Below are 19,759 nucleotides of genomic sequence, written 5' to 3' on the forward strand. Positions count from 1 at the left end.
GCTCTTCGCAGGACTCGTGCGCAGCCCACCGCGCACTGCGGCAGAGTTCCTCATCGAGGCGGCCACTATGGAGAAGACGCTGGAACAGTGAGCCCGCCAGTACAATCGCGACGTCAACACCTTCGGGCCTGATCCCATCTCCATGCTTCCCGGTATCGACGCGACCTTTCTACGCGACCTGGTCCGATCTGTCGTCAGCGAGGAACTACAGGCCTTCCGTACGCCGTCCGAGACGCCGTCTTTCACGCCACTGAGTGAAGTCGTCCGGGACGAGGTGCGCCTGGCAGCACAACAGCACCAAATTTCCGAAATTCCTCGCCAGCCTGATGCAAGGCCCACAGTTAGAGACACAAGAACTGTTCCAGACTGCCGAGTGGTGACCAGCAAGAGGGCGAAGCACTTCCTCTTCCTCATCACAAGCGAGATGGCGAAACACTTCTTCTCTCTCCCCTCACCCCTTACCCTAGCCCACTATCATCCATCCTTCCCCACTCCGGCATGTACCCTATGCCCAGAACCCATCGCCTCTTCCCTCCACATCCTTTCCCTCTGCCCGGCGGACCCTCCCCCGCGGGACCTAGAGAGCCTCAAGACCTGGGAGGACTGGGAGCCCCTGCTGCGCTCGGAGGACCCGGACGTGCAGACCATCGCTACCGGCCGGGCTGCCAGTGTTATGGGCCCTAGGAACATAAACACTTGAGTGCAGTGGGGTCGTGCCCCGAAATCCTGTTGTAATAAAGTTTTTCTCTCTCTCTCTTCCTCCTCCACTTCTGAGCTGTATCAATATAGCCACCAGTAGAAGAGAAACACAAAGTTCGAGTTACTGATCAATTTGCACTCGCCTTAACATAAGCTTGTCGTCCCGGTTAGCTCAGTTGGTAGAGCGACTGCTCAGGTGAAGCAGTGGTCCCGGGCTCGAACCCCGGACCTGGACGAATTTTTCTGTAACTGCGAAGTTTCTGAGAAAGCTGTATAGCTTTCCTTTGTAGCCTTATGGCTGCACTCGGGTGGATGTCAGTGAGTAATTACTCCCTTATTGCAAATGTACTCCAACTGAGGGTTTCCCCTAAACATTTGACCAAACACAAAGTTTATAGTTATCACCTCAGCTAATTAGGTTAGTCTCAAGAGTCAAGATGTGAAGATATGCAGGAAAGGTTGGCATCGCGGCCCCAGCATCTAAGGGACCCAGCGTCGTTCGGTTCTGTCTCCTGCTGACAATTGGCTACTATCACATGCTTGCTTGTTTCTTTGTTTGTGCGCTTATGAAAGAGACTGCATCAAAGACTTCTCTTACTTTGTTTCCCTCTTGCATTTCTGGCTTGTGCGCGGGAAAAGAAAAAAAAAAAAGACAGCGGTACTTTGCATGCGTTACCGGTGCACACTTAAATATTGTCCGGCGTTTCCTCTCCGTCCTTGTGCAGCGAAACACGCGTGTTCGCCCCTTCCGTTATCTTCGTCTCCTCCCGTTGACCCCTTCTTTACGGAGTTCGCTGTACGCGGCCTCCGCTTCGCATTTGGTGCGACTGCGCCCTCAGTGCGCGGGTCGGTATCCGGAAGTGGAGAAGAAGGCGAAAAGAAGAAGAAAAAGAAAAAAAAAAGAGGAAAGAGCGAGGATGCAAGTGCGTGCTGGCCGACGCAGTGATAGCGCGGCAGGAGTCGTAGTTTACAGCTGTAATCTCTTTTACTGCCCACCGTGTATGGTGTGTATAGTATGCGATACGGACAAAGCGACTCAGCGGGAGTGCATGGAGCACGGCGAATACGTGGGACGCACTACGCACGCCAGAATTCTGGGAGTGCAACGGTGAAGAGCTTTTCCCAAACGCAGAGCTGGGTTGGTCACCTTGGTTCAGTATCCTCACCGAGGACTGCGCGTGCCTAGTTTCGATCGACGAAAGCCGCTGTTTTGGACACAATACGGTGGGTTTGGCAGTGGCCCTCTCCATTTACTGTTCTTTTTCTTTTTTTTTTTGTTAGGAAGAAGTTACCGGTTGCAGGTAACAAAGGTGCCCAAAATGACTATTTGGTCTCCTTGAACGCGCCCTTCGTTAGCACAGACAACTGCAGGGATGTGATTCCTCCCCTGGTGTCTACAATACCTTCGTAATACCTTCGTCTTGAAACGGCTGAGGCGATCATTTCAAAGCATGCGAACATGAGGCAGTAAAGGCGGTCATAAAGGTTGAATTGTGCACTCCCACGAACAAAAAAAAAGTCCAAGAGACTACTTTCTTATTTATTTATTTATTTTATTTCAATTATTTATGCCTTCAAGGCATAACACCGCACCATGTAATTTGGTATGTGTGAACATTCATCAGAGTTTATATTTGCAGTTCACAATTCTGTGCGTGTGACTAAAGAATGATTTAACACTCGCAGTATGCCATGCTGCCAAGTAATAGAGTCTATAGTCAAGCCCATTCAGAGAGTTCCTCCGCCTTCAGAACGCATTCCTGTCACGAGAAATCTAAACAGGTGAATGTCTGGAATGGCCGTCGGCACGCAATCAAAATAGCAAACAACGCATATAAAATGGAACTCTGCTTGATTTGCTGCAGCTTTTGTGTTTTATTCGACCAGTAAGCAACTAACCGTAAGCGTAAGCAACTAAACCGCACACCTGGGCATGAGAAACAACCTCTAGACGCTCGCAAGCTCGTTGTATGCAGGCGTTGTAAGGCTGGGATAGAAAAACGCGGAAAACAAAATCGAGCAGGTGCTAAAGTGAAGGTCTACATGCGCGCCAAACCACGGAGTTCGATTTGTTTGAAACCTTTCGGCTGCAAAAGCGTATACGGCGTCCAGATAGACTTCGGCCCCTTCAAGTGACCGATCAGCGGCCGCATTCCAACACCGGTGAATGCAGTCTGTCTGTAAAGAAATGGCAGTTCGCGCTTTACAATTGGCGCGAAGCCTGACAGAAAACTGTTCGTCTTGCCGGACCACGAAGGTTTCGCAATAGTACTGTGAAACGTATACAGCCCCCCCCCCCCCTTTCCTTCCCCCCCCCCCCCCCCCCCTCCCGGCAGTCGGAACACAATATCGCACTCATTCTGTCGCATCCGGTGCATATTTATGCCCGAATCAAGGGTGCGCCGAAAAATAAAAAGAGAAAAGAACCACTCGACGCGATACTGCACGATATATATATATATATAGTATACAGCGTCGCGAACAGCGAAAAACGACCAGAATAATTATTTCTCGCATAATTTTGCTCGAGGTCATAACATTCCAGACAGAACAGATGTGTAGGGTTAAGTGCAGACGCCGTGTCGTACAGTAATGACCACCAACGCAAAATGAGGCAAGCAAGAAAATTGAGTGAGAAGAGTAACAAAAAAAAAAAGCAACATGCATTTTCAAGCCATTACACTCTAAACACAAGTACACCTATATGGGAGTAAAGCGGGAGTGAGCTGCCCTCTATCGAACTCCCTTATATGTAAAGGGAGTTCGATAGAGGGCAGCTCACTCCCGTTTCACTCCTTTCTGCTTATAGTGTACGTACCCGCTCGGACAGACTGTAATCAAAAGTATGTGAATACAAATAAATGCAGAACAACCGCTTTGAGCCACACTTTCATCCTGAAAACTATCCATCATTGGAACCGACTGCATTCAGCAGTTGTAGCTATTTCACCGAATGACTCATTCTATTCCTCTTTGAGCCTTTTCACGTCGTTTCTCTTGTAGATTCCGAATGCTCCCATTTATCTATATGCGAATCTCCAGCGCATCTTCAGTGCTGTGTACAACGGTGCCAAAGTGGCCCTCAACTGTGCACTCTACGCTTTTTTCTTGAGTATTTTCACTGTGTGAAATGTACCTTTGTAACCGTATTGTGTGATCAGCTTCTCCTGCAATTTTCACCTCTACTGCGTTTATGTTATTGACTGTTTTAGTATTAAAACAACTGTGCCGCATGTTTTATTTTGCAGCATATACCAGTATTTTATACATGTTGTGTTAAATGCATTATCCCCCCCCCCCCCCCCCCCCCTTCAACTGCAAACTGGCGCTGTCGGTACAATATATATGTATATTGTGTGATGCTGCACTGATTAGTGTTTCACGATGTCAAATAAATTTAGGTTCGCGTCTACAAAGAAAGGAACAGGAACACTAAGTAAACCTCCACCCCAAACATCTATGTAACTTCGAAGCACCACTTCTAATTAGTTCTTAATGACGCAAGGAGAGCGTTTTCTGGGAGCACGAGCTGTCTGACGGGGCGTGGTAGCCATTGGCCTTTTTTTTTTCGACCCACAGTATTGCATAGCACCAGCGGGCAGCTTTGAAGGACAAACGAGCAGAACTTACACGTCTGTGTGCCCTATAAATCTGATGTGTGCATTTATTTCATTCCCTGCAAGCTTTCATCCTACAAGAAAAATTCGCCGAATTCGCAGTTACAACCATGAACCACCGGCTGCATTAAGTGAGCCGCTTTATGACCAATTAACTGAATCTGGATATTGACAAATAGCACCGCGAAGCTGATTTTGATAAGCAGCGCAAAGCAGGGCCGGTATGACGGTACCGAACTCCCATCAAATTCCCCCGGATCTCCCAAGGAACACTATGACAGCCTGCCTATACAGACTTGTGTCAGGTTAGTCACCTGGTTCTGCTTGATACAGACCCGTGGGACCAGGTTCAACGCTGCCTCCGAGACATCTGCACATGAAAGCGCAGCGCCCTGCACCCGGAGTTTCACTTATTCATATAACGTACTACATACACGTATTCTGCGAAGCGATGCAGACGACACGCAGCGCTGACAAGACATGCGCGTGCTTTCCATTCCTTGCATCAGATGCCACGACGCGGTCTATTCTCCGCAAGAGTTGCGCGCGCTTTTTTGTCTCAGGGGCGTATTCCGCGCCATCCCGGATTCGGCGCGTCTCCCGCTGCTGTGGCCCAGTGAACTACCGGCGTGGCGACCGCTTTCACTCGGCGCGCGATGAATAAGCGACGCGGACCGTGCTCTGCATGGAAAGGGGGCACATCACACGACGACGCATAACGACGTGGGCGCCTCCGCTCGTTCCGCCCCCTCCCCCCCCCCCTTTCGTTCCCGGCGTTCTTTTGCGCGCACAAAGCAAGGGGAGGGAAGGGGGAGGAGAAGGAGGCAGCCTGGCGAGACGGACACATTACGCGCCCTTAGAATGTGCGCCAAGACCCGCACGTTAGTGGCGAGCGGAAGGTCACGCGTGGGTGTCTCTGCAGAACTATCTTCCCTCCTCCGATTACCCTCTGCCATAGCACGCACTTTGGTAGTATCGCACTCTCTTTACCTGTTCGTCGTTTTGTTTAATTTGTTGCAGATGTAGCAGTACGTAGTGCGAAGTAATTTCTTCCGGGTAAACAGCGATCTGTAACTGGTCGCTCCTGACACAAGCTTACAGCTGCAGTCAAACGCGTGTGCCGTCTAACTAAAACACGCAAAAACGCAAAGGACTGTGCTAAAAGAAGCTGTGATACCTTGATCGTCATCCAAGAGCTGAAAATCGCTGCGCGAAGCGCACGCATATCTCACGGGTGAAACCCACTCACTGCCCATAGCTAGCCAGGTGCGTAGTGTGGGTAAGCATCCAGTACCCACCGGTTTCCCAATGGGTACAATGTTTCTCTTGGCCTGGTACACGCGTTTCTCTCTGGGGTGAAATGCTTGGAAACATGGCCCTCAAGCGCAATCTTGTCCAGACAAAAAAAAGTTAGTTATATGACACTTTGCGCCGAAGCTGCCCTCGTGCCATTCAAAATCGAATAATCATCAAAAGTACCAGTGGCCGTAGACAGAGAGGAGATTATGAAGAAAGGAAAGGCGCGGCAACTGCCTCATTCTGCGCAGGCACCTGAAACCGAGCCATGACACAAGGCATGAAAAGGCTGAAAGACTGCCCTCTTCGACCCATACAACCATAGCCTTCGCGGTACGTGAGCAAACGTTAGCCAACGCCACCACGCAGAACACGACCCCTACTCCCACGCGCGCATTCGTCTCATCTGACCCCCGTGCGCGCATTCCGCCTAACATAATACACGCTTCCGCCTCGGATGATCTGCTTAGCCGCAGGCAAAGGAAGGAGGCGGTTCTGCGTCGTCGGTGCGTTGACCGCGGCAGCGGAAGTAGCACCGACGCCGCTCTCGCTTTCTTGACCGGCGCGTTTCCTTTCGCGCAGCAGCCGCCAGCGTTTTTCTTTCCTCCCGCTGTCTTCCGTTCACCCTTTAATGACGTATCCGTCCTTTTTTCCTTCCTTCTCTCGTATCCGCGAGCCTGCCGATAAAGATCTTCCCTCAGAAAGTAAGCATTCTTTTCAGCGAGCAGAACGAAAGAGCCGAGCTCCTCCTCTTTCGAGTCGCCGCGCTTTTCAATGAACTCAGACCACAGTGCGGTTCACATTCATAGTTCGCACAGCGCAGCGAAACCGCCCAGCCCTTACTGTGGCTATTGCGCGTCGTTAAACGCTGCCTCCGGGGGTGGCTTGGTTGGAGTGGCTTCGTCGCGTTTCTTTTCCGAGTTGCGTCGCAGGGACCGGTGGCTGTGGGCTCAGATGTGGCGATAGTGAGCCGCTCCCGCCTTGAAGTGGTCACCGCTGTGCACTGCTGACCGGCCCAGATTGGGCTTCGACGAACTGAGCGAAACGCCGCACCGCTGTTCGCTTTTGAACGAGGCTATAGCGAAACGGAGTCGCGCGCAAAGTGAGGGCGCATTAAATGCGACCAGGACGGTGAGTACATAACGGCATGAGCGAAGGGAAATTGCGTGTTCACAGTGCAGGCTGTATACGTAACGAGCGAAATAGCAACGAACGCGCTAATTACAGAGCGTAACCATTGGTACATAGGGTTGTGCAGGCTCAGGGGTACGGATAAGAAATGAAGAGACAAACAGAGAAAGAACAAAGAAAGTATATATTCTACATCACTGTGTGCGACGCTGTTTAACCGCTTACCGGCCGCCTGTACTCCAGCATTGATTTCCGTGATTTTAGAGGAAAACAGAGAGCTAAACACCACTCCACCACCCAAACAAGCCCGATGGGTGCTATTAACGTCGTGGTTCCGGCTCGTGCTATCGCGCTTTCCTGAGTAATGCCCGAGTAGGCCTGAGAAGGGAAAAGGAAACGGAAAGGGGGGGTTGCGCAACGCGTTATCAGTTTGTGGGCGCAGAACATAAAACGGGCGGTTGGACAAAGAAAAATAAAAAGTAAAAACAAAAGAGATAATTGCGGCAAACAAGTTTCTCCCCAGAGTCAACCGACCACTCTGTGTCGACATGTCGGCCACGTGTCCTGAAAAAAGATAGTCTAGCGGTGTGACATCACCGCGAGGCGCATACGCCCACGTGCACCTCGTTGCTTGGAAAGTACGAATAGCTCTAAGCACCGACAAACAGGGAGTTAAAGAAACAAAGGAAGGAAGGAGGGACAAAGAAGAAAGATATCGATAGCCTGAGAGCCATGACTAGAGCGAACGGCGGTTGCGACATGCCGCGGGCGTCCTCCCTCCGCCCCTTCTTTTTCGACGTCTTTGGAGGAGCGTTTCCGCGGTCCGGGCGAAGATTTGGCGCGGGTTCCCCCACGCAGACGCCATCGTACGGTTGTGGGCCGCGCCCATCAGCTCTCCCCACCGCGGGGGGGCATCGCCAACACACACGTACACACACACGAGGCGTCGGGCAGCACACAGGTGCGAAGTGTGCCGTCGAAAAAAAGAAAGCGAATAAATACATAAAATGTCGTCTTAGCAATAAAGGAAATGCGCTGGGGCAGCCCCGCCTTGGGTTTCGCCCCCTCGCTGGGAGAAGCCGCCGAACGCACACGCTAACCCACACGAGGGTGAACGTGAAGTCCCTCCACCACAGAGCCCACGCTACCCACAAGATAGCTGCAAGATAGAAAGGCTATTTGACGCCATTCTTCAGGCTCGCTTGCACTCGTCAGCTGTGCTAGTCATTCGTGATGAGAAAACAAAAAAAGGCTATACTCAGCCGCACTACCTCCGCAGTGCTGCTCACTCCCGAGTTCACAAGTTCACCTTCATCTCTGGAACAATTCACTGCTAGGGGCGCCGACCACACTGCGCTCCTTTTTCACTCCTTTCTTCCTTCATTCTAGGCTGGTACCGTCGTTGTTTTAGCTTTGCTGCATGGGAAACTGGTGGTCATTCTGTTGTGATTTTTTTTCCTCAATGTTGCTCGCAAACGTTAGGGCTTTTGACTGTTGCCCTTTCTGGCCATTCGCCTCCGTTCACCAAGCAACGCCGAAACATTACAAAAATGCTACTATTTGTTTCTGTCAAACTTTAATCCAACGTTTTTAAGGTCCTTTTCTTTTGTTAATATTCCTTGATGTTACGCATGCACATAAAAATAACTGCACTCTAACATTAATTAAACATTTACGCAACATAAATGCGACATTGACGAAAATGGCAAAGCAACCCGGCACGAGTGAGCAGGGCAGCCACTTCTGACGACCAACAAATAGGGCGACGCTTAAGCTCCACAATTTAGCACAGCATACAACTAGCGCACTCAGCTCCGAACGGATACCATGGAGTAAAACTTGTGTAGTCATTATTACTGAGGGGTGTTCCACGATAGATAGTGTCGTAGGGCAATAAAAAAAGCTCTGTGAGAAAATAATGGGGGTGTGCGTGCAATGTATTGCAGACACAATATAAGAGATTTAGTTGCAAAGAACTGGAAGAACCATTTTACTTTAAGAACAGTGGGAAAAGTTCTGGGACTCAGTGGTTGAATTATATATTTTAATGCCGTTTTATATTTACGATTTGCGCATTACAATAACGTTTGGTTGACTATATTAAAGCAGTGTTAATTTGAACTTTAAATTATTTTTCGATAAAACGAGCAACGTTATTTGTTAAACACTAACGTGAAGAGCCAAAGCAACGTATAACGTTACTGCAAATTACATAGCATTTATATGACATTATTGTAATGTTGGGTGCTACCTCGGTTGTATGTGCCATTTTCCGAGGGCACAATAACATCAATACCAACAACGCCAACGGCGACCACGTAAAAGTATAATAAAAGAAGCCGAGTACTTCAGAACCACTCCAACCGATATCCGAGTGCATGCTGATCGTTGGACCTCGCCCGCCTGGCCGCTCATACGGATTAGGACGCCGCTATACTCTGAGCTGCTGCTGTGCAGGTTTCGACGCGCCCGATCACTCACTGCAAGCAATGGACTCTCTCCGTGCGCCGACAGCAGCCTCTATGCGTGGGCAGGCGGATGGGTGCAGCTCGAGAGCTCCCCAGTAGCACGACCATCTGCAAGGGTACGGCCACTGGAAGTCGCCCGTCCCATCAGTGGTTCATTTTCTTCTGCCTCGCAGAAATTCTGTTCGCAGAGAGACCGACCGTTCCACTTCAGAACAGGCGGGAGCCAGAGAGCGCTTACAGTCGGATGCAACCATAGAGTTTCTTACTACTACCTAGAGGGAAAGCTGGCGGCGCTGCACTTCAGCCACCATGGACGCCCAAAGCATCATGGGGCGGTGAGCTACTTGTTGCGGAACAGTCGTAGTTTTTTGGGAACATGGAGTGGCACTACTAAGACGTTTCATTCCGAAAACTTTGTTCCTGTGTGCGCAGACGACTTTCGCGCGAACGCAGTGGGCAAAACCCATAGTAGTGAAACCGCGACGACACACGACGCCAATAAAAGGTTTCACTCTTCCGAAATGCCATTAAAAAACCTCTTATAGTATTTAAGCAACAACATCTTTTTTGAAAACATATTTACTTTTAAAAGTGCGCCTGTTAATTACGAAATATTAGTTTTTATAGTGTTCACTACTTGGCCAATAGGAGAGCGAGTCGTCTCTAATTTTGGGCAAACTTTGCACTTAAATGCTTTTCTGCTCGTTTGTTGTAATCTTTAGACAAGATATTGAATTTTAGGAGGTTTGTAGTTATCAAACAGCTTTATTTTTCTATTATTTTTTGGCCAAAAGTTGCAGTTCCGCAACAAGTAGCTCACCGCCCCATGATGCTTTGAGCGCCCATGGTGGCTGAGGTGGTCACGTGGGGTCTCCATGCAAACTCCCATAGACGGCCTGCCAGCTTTCCCTCTAGGTAATAGTAAGAAACTCTATGGATGCAACTAAGTCTACGATGACCGCATCACACAGAATTCTTCCGTGGCTAAAAGCAGTCAGCTATTAAAGCTTTTCTTATTGCCTGAACAATAAGCTCAAGAATTTTAACGCGATCTAGGGTTAAAGGCCTCGTTGTCCAGAAAAACGAGTGTCGGTGTCGCCGTTGTGAGCGAAAATTCACGGGTATATGGCTCCGGCAGGTGGTCCCCACAGAGCACCCTAGGAGGCATTCGGGCCACCTAGGTCACGTGACCTTGTGACGTCATCCCAACCTGCCCACCGGATAGTGAGCAAACTGCCCACCGTGGCAGGTGGCAGTTAAATAATGATTGGTCGCTCGGGAAGAACAACCTAGGCCGCACAAGGACCACTGTTGGGAGCACCTGCCATTGCAGGGCAATGGCGCACCGCTTAACCGCTGCACCAGGAGGGGTATGAGGACTCCCAGGGATGTATGAACGTAAAGTATAGGTCAGTTTAGTTTATGGGTTTAAAGTCCCCAGGCGACTGAGGCTGTGAGGGACGCAGACTCAGTAGTGGAGGGCTCCGGATAATTTCGACCACCTGGAGTTCTTTTACGTGCACTGACATCGCACAGTACACGGACCTCCAGAATTTCGCCTCCATCGAAATGCCACCGTCGTGGCCGGGATCGAACCAATATAGAGAATGACCTTCTGCATGTACGGGAATCAATCCATTACGCTATCTGTCATACCCTTACGGCGGAGCTCAAATGTACATTCCAATTTTTCATGCCACTGGCTTGTTTGATGCAGCCAAGCATCAAAGAGCTGATTCGTTTGTTGATGCGATTGGTCAACGTATTAATACAGAACGCTGCGAACCACCGCCTATTGTTACCAACTGCTGTCTTTTTTTTTTTTAAGCTGCATCCTACTGCAATACACGGCGGCTGACGGGAGTACTACGTGCGGGGACTCGCTCGAAACAAATCGGTCCTCCGTCCCTTTGTCCATGCATTTAACTTTACCATTTCCTCCTTGCCGCTCGATAGTTGCAGGTGTCATCCCGAACGCCCGAAAGTTCGGTGCTGGCAATGGACTTTTCATTCTATTACAACCATTCACAAAAACATGTTGCGTGAACGGTTGGTTTTCGGCATGTTTTTTCAACATGCTGCTCAGGAGCGTCTGCTATGTGTAGGCATTGGGTGAGCAGCTCCAACAACGGTTCCCAGAACAAAGGAGTTGGACCCATGTACGTGTACCCTGGACCGTACGTCGAATACGTACTATCTTAATCAGAGTTAGCGGGAACACGAGATCACGTCCTTCACGTACTACCAGCGCATTCTAACAGGGCTGCGTTCAACCAGCGTACATGTACCACTACATGTCTTAGTGCTCAACAATGCGTCTCAAAATGACTCAGTGCGGCCCACAGACTTTTGACCAAGGCTTGTTTCTCTCTACAGTCTTTCACCAGCTTTCGTACCTTCCTTCCTGGCCCTATTCTAGCCCACCCGAGTAGGACAATTAACGCTCCTTTCGTTTCTTCGTAACTTAACGGCTGCTGTCCAAGAAGTGAATTCGCGCTTTTGATGTATGCAAAGTGGTGCCGATTTGCAGTTTTTTTGAACAACTGAACAGAGGTAAGTACGTGTTGTCACTCAGCCTGTAGTCGTCGTGCAGTTAAATGTACCAGCGCTAATGGCGAACCTGCAGTTGAACAGCAGGAGAACGACAAAGACTGCTGGTCGGCTCGACAGCCACTCATTAAACTCAGCTTGCCCCTTATCACCAAAGTGAGTTCTGACTCCACGATAATCTCTTCGCTGAGCCAAAACCTTAAAAGCTTGGAGGCCGCTTTTTAAAATCGAAAACGCCACTAAAACCATTGTTCGTATGTTTGAAGGCTCACCGCCACTGGTTGCAAAATCTCGTGGCAGCAAAATCATCAAGTATTGCTCTAAATAGCAATAGTTTTGATAAAGATGCGAACGACTGACCTCAGCAACATGCGTTCCGTGTATACGCTCAGACTGGAGGTTGTATAGTTTCCTGCAGTCTGGGCGCCTAAAGTCAGGTGCACGCCCGGTGCTTAAATCAAAGGTCATCGGTTTATATTCTCGTAAAACCATGTTTGTTCATTTCTATTTCATTTGTTGTCATATGTGCAGCCGCTGTTAGTAACTATACAGCACTGAACTGCGCAGGGAATCCAACTTCGGTTGAGTTTTCTCCTTTCAGCGGCTGCTTATAGTGTCTGAGTATTACACACCTTTACAAGAGGATGAACGGTTATAAACTATTTCCAGTTAGTCCCGAAGAGTGACTAAGGGTTGGGGCAAATCCGTTCGCCCACAAAGGGATTAATCTCTTTCCTCTTTTTTAGTCAAGGCAGCATCATTGTATGTGCATGCACATACAATGATGCTGCCCTGTTATCGATCAGCTTATACCTGCAATGCAAGTCCAGCTACCACAGAAGCCTATGTATTAACACCGCTACAACTGTCAAAGGGACGTCGTCCTGTTTCACGACTTTCGGCACCCGCGCAGGAACACCTGTGCTGAGGATAACAGGTGCAGAGCAGGAGTAGATTGGCTTTTGAACAGGTGGAGCTGTGTGGACGGACAAAACTGAGTGGGCAAGGTTACGTGTTGTCATTACGTGTTATGTTTGCGTTTCAAGCCCCTCCTGCCTAGGCTTATGTACGTGGCGTGCAGAAGTGTGAAATAAATAAAATTAATAAACAAATACCGGACATGGGGGAAGTCAAAATGTGACCTTATATATAATGCAGTTTATGCATTAGAACTGAGGTAATGATATCACTGCAAAGAAAGGAAAATTTAGGGGATGCACGACTGTTGAGTAGCATCGTGGCGGTGCTGCCTGCCACGCAACACGCATACGCCCTCTGGCAAAAACGCAAGACCTCTTGCCGCTGACAGAGAATTCACAGTATACTTGACACTCTGAATCCTTTTCACGCACTTGCAAACACGCAGCTTCGTGTGACACGCAGTCCTAAACAGTCATTATTGTCAATAATTCTTCAACAAACCTCGACGGCTTTGAGTCATCCGTGAATAGCTGCTCTCAGCTCCGTAGTTTCAACTGCGTAGGAAAGCTCGATTAGGCCGTCCGTGTTTACACTCTCCCACACAATGACCTCACTGGCGGCACGCGAGCAACTACCAATCAAGGTATACGCCGTATAGTACGAGCCTAATCGGTTTCACCATTCGTTTCGTTTAAATCTACAGCAGATATCGGCTACTTTTTAGCTGCCCATTGCAGCAGACGTATTTCGACATGTATTTTATGTAAGTGAGGGTGCCAGCAGCCACCGGCATGTATGGCTTTTAGTAGCTGGGTTTGGTTAATAAGGAAGGTGGAAAGATTGGGGGTACGCTCCACTATAATAAGGATGGGAAAGGAAAATACATAGGGAAATAAGCTATAGTGCGACAGCCAATGTGATGACCAAATAAACTCAAAGCATAACGACATAGACAGCGACTCCAAGCATGCAAGGGTTCTCGTTGGCTTCTCTTTTTTGCCGCATAGTGACTCACGGCGCCGGTCGCATTTAAGTGAAGGAAAAAAGTGTGGACACGCATGCCTACTTGGTCCCAGACAACACTATACTACGGCTACTCAGGACATCATGCTACCTGGAAGTACTGATAGGACAATGTCGCGCCGGTTTCACCAGTTGCACTTCTTTAGAACGTCAATACGTGGTGAATGGCATAGGTACAGCTTTATGTGACACCGACTGCGTCGTTTATGTATACTACGTCGGCGACAAATGAAGCGGCTGATGCTCAAGACATTGTCGTGATTATTATTACCGCCGCTGTTGCGGCGGTGGGTATGATGCTGACATCGTGTGGCCAAACATTTACCTCAACGATGGTTAGAAACGAAAGGTTTAGCACCGAAATTTTTTGAGCAACGAAGCTCGCAAGCTACCACGATCGCGTCTCACTCACTAAACCCACTAAAGCCGTGCGCCAGCTGCGAAACATTGCTTCGCACAGACAGGGATCAATGCGCGGGAAATTTCAGCCGCCGTATCGTTTCATCCCCTACAGTGTTGCTCTAACGCGTATACAGAATTTCAACTCGTATTCTTGGGAATCACATTCTTGGAGTGAAGAGACTTATTAAAATTCGAACGCTGTGTAATATCGCCGGTGGGGCGGCATTTCAGTTGGCCCTCCGATCTCTGATGACCCCCCCCCCCCCCCCCCTCTTTCTGCCAAGTGCGCATGAAGGAAATGTGTTTTTTATTGTTATTAGCATTCCCATCGATTTCTGGACGACGCAGAACGCTTGGCACACCCATTTATATAGTACGAGCATTCCAAAGAGCCTTATACGTCAAATTCTCGGTATAAAGAACTGCTTTTTAAAACACAGCTTTGGCACAGCGCGCGATGCCTCTATTAGAGGAATTGGGAAACCCAAGTCGAAGAAGAGCGGTGCGACCGAGGCGAATGGGAGAGAGTGATATGGGGGTCTCCATGAGCTATCGCTTGGCCGCAAGCTACTTAGGATTCCCAGCGTGTGCGACGCATCCGCGGAGACGGCCTTCGCAGGGACGGTCAAAGCCGGCACGGGCCACTTTTATCCGAAACCGGCTGCGAATCAAACATCGGGCAGTTCCTCCAAGTGCTGTTTTTGGTGGCGCTGTTGACCACGCTGTCGAAAAAAAAAAAAAGCTACGAAAGAAAAAGAAAACAGCCGAAGATGCTGCCCTGTGCGAGAGGGTTCGGGCCAGCACAGGTAATTACCTTGGGTCGAGTCCTTCACGGCACCGTGAAAAGAATACAGCCGTATATTTTTTTCCAGATCCGATGATTACGTCTCTTTGAGAACAGTATTAATATAATACCTTTCAGTGAGTGAAAGAAAACATAACATAGTGTTGCGTAACATACGATAGTTAAACATAAAAAAAAACGAATGCACGCGAAATTGAGAAGCTACTGGAATGTGCTTACGCTTCAGAGGCCACTGTTAACTAAAGAGGCTACGGTTGGTGTAGCATGCTAATTACCATTGTAGTATTGCGCCAAGTTTTGACCAAATACACAATACGGAAAAAAAGAACGAAACGAATTATTTTCATAGGATGAACGACTATCAACACTGTTGAACATTCGTCGAGATATATCCATATAGAGAGCGAGTTTAACTGCTTAGGATAGACCATTTGGTAGGGTGTCATAGGGTTGTCATTTATCCTTGGTCTGTAGCGTTTTTCATCAAAACAGAAAGTCCACTGCTTCAAAACAAAAAAATAAAAAAATATGGCGCAGCTTTGCGTTCACAGTTTTATCTCGTTATCTTACTTATCGTGTACATGCCGTAGTTTCATGACGTCATATTCCGCGCCGTTGGCTAAAGGTGTCCTCTTTTTTCCCATCGAAGGCATCGCGACTAATGTCATGGAAACTGATATATCAGCACCGCGTGGCTTGTTAGCGGCCACGAACCGTCAACGTTCAGACGGCGAATAATGCTCTACGAGGCAGACGACAGTAATCGTGATACTATCTGAGTCGCGCATTTCCAGGCAGCGAAACCAGCGCGCAAGATTGTGGAAACACTTCCTTTTTGAGATGTGAATCAGTCTCCTAAAAGGAAAGAGAGACACGGGAATGAACGGGAACGTAACCTATGTGCACTCTCGCGCCTGCTATAGCAGACAGATGCAGGTGTCTGCGTCACAGATGACGTCAGCACGGGGAACACCTGGTCTCGTATACATAGCTTGCACCGACGTCACATCCGGTGGCAGTCGGTTGCGAGTCGGCCATGCTGCCGAACCACTGCCAGGCCGCCTCTAGCTTTCCGCTGCCTATGTTAGCTCGCAACGTGTCGGCTCTCGTCCATCCGTAGATTCGGTATGGTTTTTTTTTGTGTGCCACCCTTGGCTGCTACGACTGTAGCGGCAGCTCCGGGCGAAAGAAGAAGCCGTTTAACACGAACTTCATCTGATTCGTAAGATAATCGCAGGCATGCAAGTGCGAGCGCTCCATGACACAGTACGAATCTGCGCGAGCTGTGGCTGGCTCGCATTAAGCGCGATGATTTGGACCCCGACAACCCAAATTTAGTTGTGTGCGGAGTGCACTTTGTGACAGGTAAGAGGCTTGTGTCGTCAACTTAATGTTTACGATGTAGCGAACCACGACGGCCGCGCCTGATACCGCCTAGGCCGATCGCTGCCGGAGCGCCGACGACGACGAAGCGTCGCTGAAATACGAAGTGCCGCCGCGCTGCACGAGATCACTTGGGTTGGACTGGCCGTCTTCTGCGCTGCCCGCCGTTCTGCTCGCCGTTTTGTGTCGCCCGCTGTCAACACCACGCCCTGTACCATTGGTGCAGAAACCCCCTTTCAACGAAAACGTGGGAAGCATGGCTTTGAATGTTGTTGTTTTGATTGACGCCATCCAATTTGTCTGAAAACACAAACCCAGACTGGGCCCCGTGTCGCTGCATCCTAGCTACAGCACTAGACAAGCCTTTTCGGATCGCCACGACCGCAGCGAGCAATGACGGCAGAGAAAGCGGCGTGCCGAGGCCGAGCTTTTCGTCTCGTTGCTTGCGCATCGCAGACAAGCTTCACACCCACCTGCTGTAGAAATCATTGTGTGGTCCCATTGATTCGAAGGCTTTCATTTCTTCCAACTTCACAAAGCTGGAAGGAGTACACGATATTCCCCGTGGGCCACTTCGAGGAACACATCAACGCCCATCGTCGCGTCGACTCCCGGTCGCAGCGTGTACGGATCTGTATCGTCGCAAATTTTCACTTTGTCTGCGTAGCGTACACGCGCCGATCGAATAAATTCAGACCAGTAGCCTTCACTGAATGGTTCATTCGTCTGTGGAGTAGGCATCGCACTCGAAAGGTAAGAAAATAATCCAAAGTGTCCGAGGAGTGGTCCGGCATCGCAGGGCGGACGGGCGGAGACGGCCGAATGGTTCGGCAGCATGGCCGCAAGCTTCTGATGGGGGCGGAAGTGACGACACGTGCAACCTATGTATTGACGCAGATTGATTTCGGCTGCCCCGGACACTCGCATAAACGTTCAGTTTTAACCACAACTCACAACACATATATTCAAAATCTGCAGTTTCATGGTGGTCGTCACCGCATGTCAGGGCGAAACCAACTGCTTTTTGCATACGGGCAGGTTTCCTGACAGCCACAAAACGACTCCTTATAGTTTTCTGGTGCAACTGGCATGTGAAGCTGAGGCTTTTAAGACCGACGAATTTAACTGAACCCTCCAGTTCACGATTCAGACGACAATGTCAGTTCTTTGGGATGGAGTATAGGCGGGAAAATTGTTTGTTAAGAGAACTAGAGCCCCGCGAAAAAAAAAAAAAAGCGCTTGCCTCTGTCTTTAGCGTACTACATGGAAGCATAATGGGACGTGGCAAACATCAGTGCAAATTTCCGTGCAGAAACCACGCTCTCGAACAGGCGTGCCCGGTTCCATCGAAGCCAAAGTACGCGTGAGTCATCCTTCTTACCCGAAGCCGCGTACACTCCGCACATGTGCGCGCTTCCTTGTAAAGCTTGTTTCGACCGTGAGAATGTATGCACATAAAGATGCGCAGATGTAAATACCATTCAGCCAGCCGGTTGCACGCATTCGCGCCGCCGGCAACCTGGCGCCGCGAAGCACGTCTCCCTTTTATTCTTTTTAGTTTTCACTCTTCATTCTCGTTTCGCGCCCCAGTCGTCTGGCGGGCGGTGTGAGCCTCGGATTTCGTGACTACGCAAAGCTGTGCTCTCAAGAGCGACGGAGCGCGGAGGAAGAGAAGGCGAGATCACTGGTGCGTGCGTGTGTGTGCCGAGCGTCGCTCTGAATCTGGCCTCGATGTGCGACACTATCGCTTTCCAGAGTGACAACTGCACCCGACGCGAAAAGTGTCAAGAGCGCGAGTACTTCGCCACGCGACGTCGGTTTCTGTAGTGAAAGTAAACTGAGCTGCCCATGTGCTCATCCAGCTTCCAGTTAGGCCTAAGATACTTTAGCTTTAACCTGACAAACGATCTGTCCGTATGAGCAGTGAAATCGGCGGCCGCTGTACAGGCAGTAAGATCGTTCGGGGAGTCCTGGCCATCGCACAACACACACACACAGAGCGGAGTCGCGGGAAAGTTGAGAGAGCGGAGTGCTTACCATGGTGTAAACACCGATGCAGACGCCGGCAGCGAAGAGCTCGCAGCATCCGGCGGAATTCACAAGGGCCATACTTAGTTGCTACGACCTACACTGCAGGCGGAATCATCAACAGTGAACACGGGGCTCAAAGCACAGACGGTTGTCGATACTTGCTGTGGAGGTGGGCAGGGGCACCGTGTCTCGGTGGCCTACATATCTCCCGTCCTCGCGCTGACGTTTCGCCAACATCACGCACGACAACACCACAAACAGATCGCCGCTGGCCGGCTGATACTGCTGCTGTGGCTGATGCCGCTTTCCGGCACATCCTTCGACGAGGAAGGTTCACGGCCTTCACGGCCCCACGGCTGCTGTTGCATCGCTCCCACCACCGCCGCCGCCGCGACCGACGGACCGGTGCGCGCCGTTCAGGAAGAGCTGCGCTCCTCGATCACAGCCGCCGTTTCGATGAACCCGACGGCGCTGGGGACCCGGCACGTCACCGCCGGTAGTCGCTCTATCATTTGGACGCCGACGACACAGCGCGAAAGAGACGGAGCGTTCGGCAGCGGCGAAAACGAAGCCACAGGTCGCGGCAACTGGCTCGCGTTTCGAAGAGGAAGTCCGCAGGTGTGCGGCACCTTTCCAGTTCGCAACGAACGCCGACGGCAGGCAGGGGGAGCGGCGAGAGAGAGTGGCGGGAAAGCGAACCACACACGCCCCCCCTCTCTCTCTTCTTCCAACCTGACCCCCCCTCCCCCCGTCCCCCTTCCCGACATCGCGCTTCCCATGTTTGGCCAAGAGTGAGAGGAAGCAGTAGTGGAAAGAGGCACAGAGCCCTCACAAGAGGGCCACCGAGCCACGTAGTCAACAGGTGGAGGAGGAAATGAAGGCAATTGCGGCCGCATAGCTTCCGAGAGTGCAAACCCGGGGAGAAAATCTCGGAGGCTAGCAAAGCCCGTCAGTGATGCAACTGTTCGAGCACAGATGGCGCTTTCTAATACACCGTTTCCAGGCTGCTCTTTGTTTCCAAAGGCAAATAACTTTAATCTCTCTTCCACTCTTTGCTTTGAATCTGCAGCTTAAAAGTACATTGTAAAGCATACTGCCGCGCCATTTAGAATGTGACGCTGAATCGTGTGGGGTTAGTACAGTCTTCCAATCAAACGATGCTTCAATCTTCATGTTTGTCTATCGTCGGTCCATATGTACGAAAAGAGCGCCAAAGTCGAATACAAAAATGCCCTGGCGAGATTTTTTCTTTCTGAAAATGAAGTTATTTCTCTCATTACCCAGCCTTGTTTTTGAAAATAACAGTGTATGAGATAAAATCAAGGACTGCCAACAAAATATAATAAACAACAGCGCCGTTGTATGAATATATTCAGATTTCCTAACACTGAGTATACCGGGTGTTTAAGGCAAGACTAAGTAATTTTCAAAAA

At 49.9% G+C, this 19,759-nt stretch overlaps 1 protein-coding gene across 2 annotated transcripts in view; it reads right to left on the reverse strand.

Moving 5' to 3' along the window:
• The window catches only part of Rcd6 (Reduction in Cnn dots 6), a 101,341-nt gene extending 82,332 nt beyond the window's left edge, over nt 1-19,009 (reverse strand). Inside the window, exon 1 of one of the 2 annotated variants that reach the window (XM_089563718.1) lies at nt 18,333-19,009. In XM_089563718.1, the coding sequence (XP_089419844.1) occupies nt 18,333-18,404 (72 nt within the window). In that variant the 5' untranslated portion in view covers nt 18,405-19,009. The remainder of the gene's footprint in view (nt 1-18,332) is intronic. The other variant, XM_089563713.1, reaches the window with a different exon arrangement.
• Nucleotides 19,010-19,759: the final 750 nt, after the last annotated feature.

This window comes from Amblyomma mixtum, chromosome 1 (assembly GCF_055824585.1).
Source record: "Amblyomma mixtum isolate Tamu chromosome 1, ASM5582458v1, whole genome shotgun sequence".
In the NCBI taxonomy this organism is placed as follows: Eukaryota; Metazoa; Arthropoda; class Arachnida; order Ixodida; family Ixodidae; genus Amblyomma; species Amblyomma mixtum.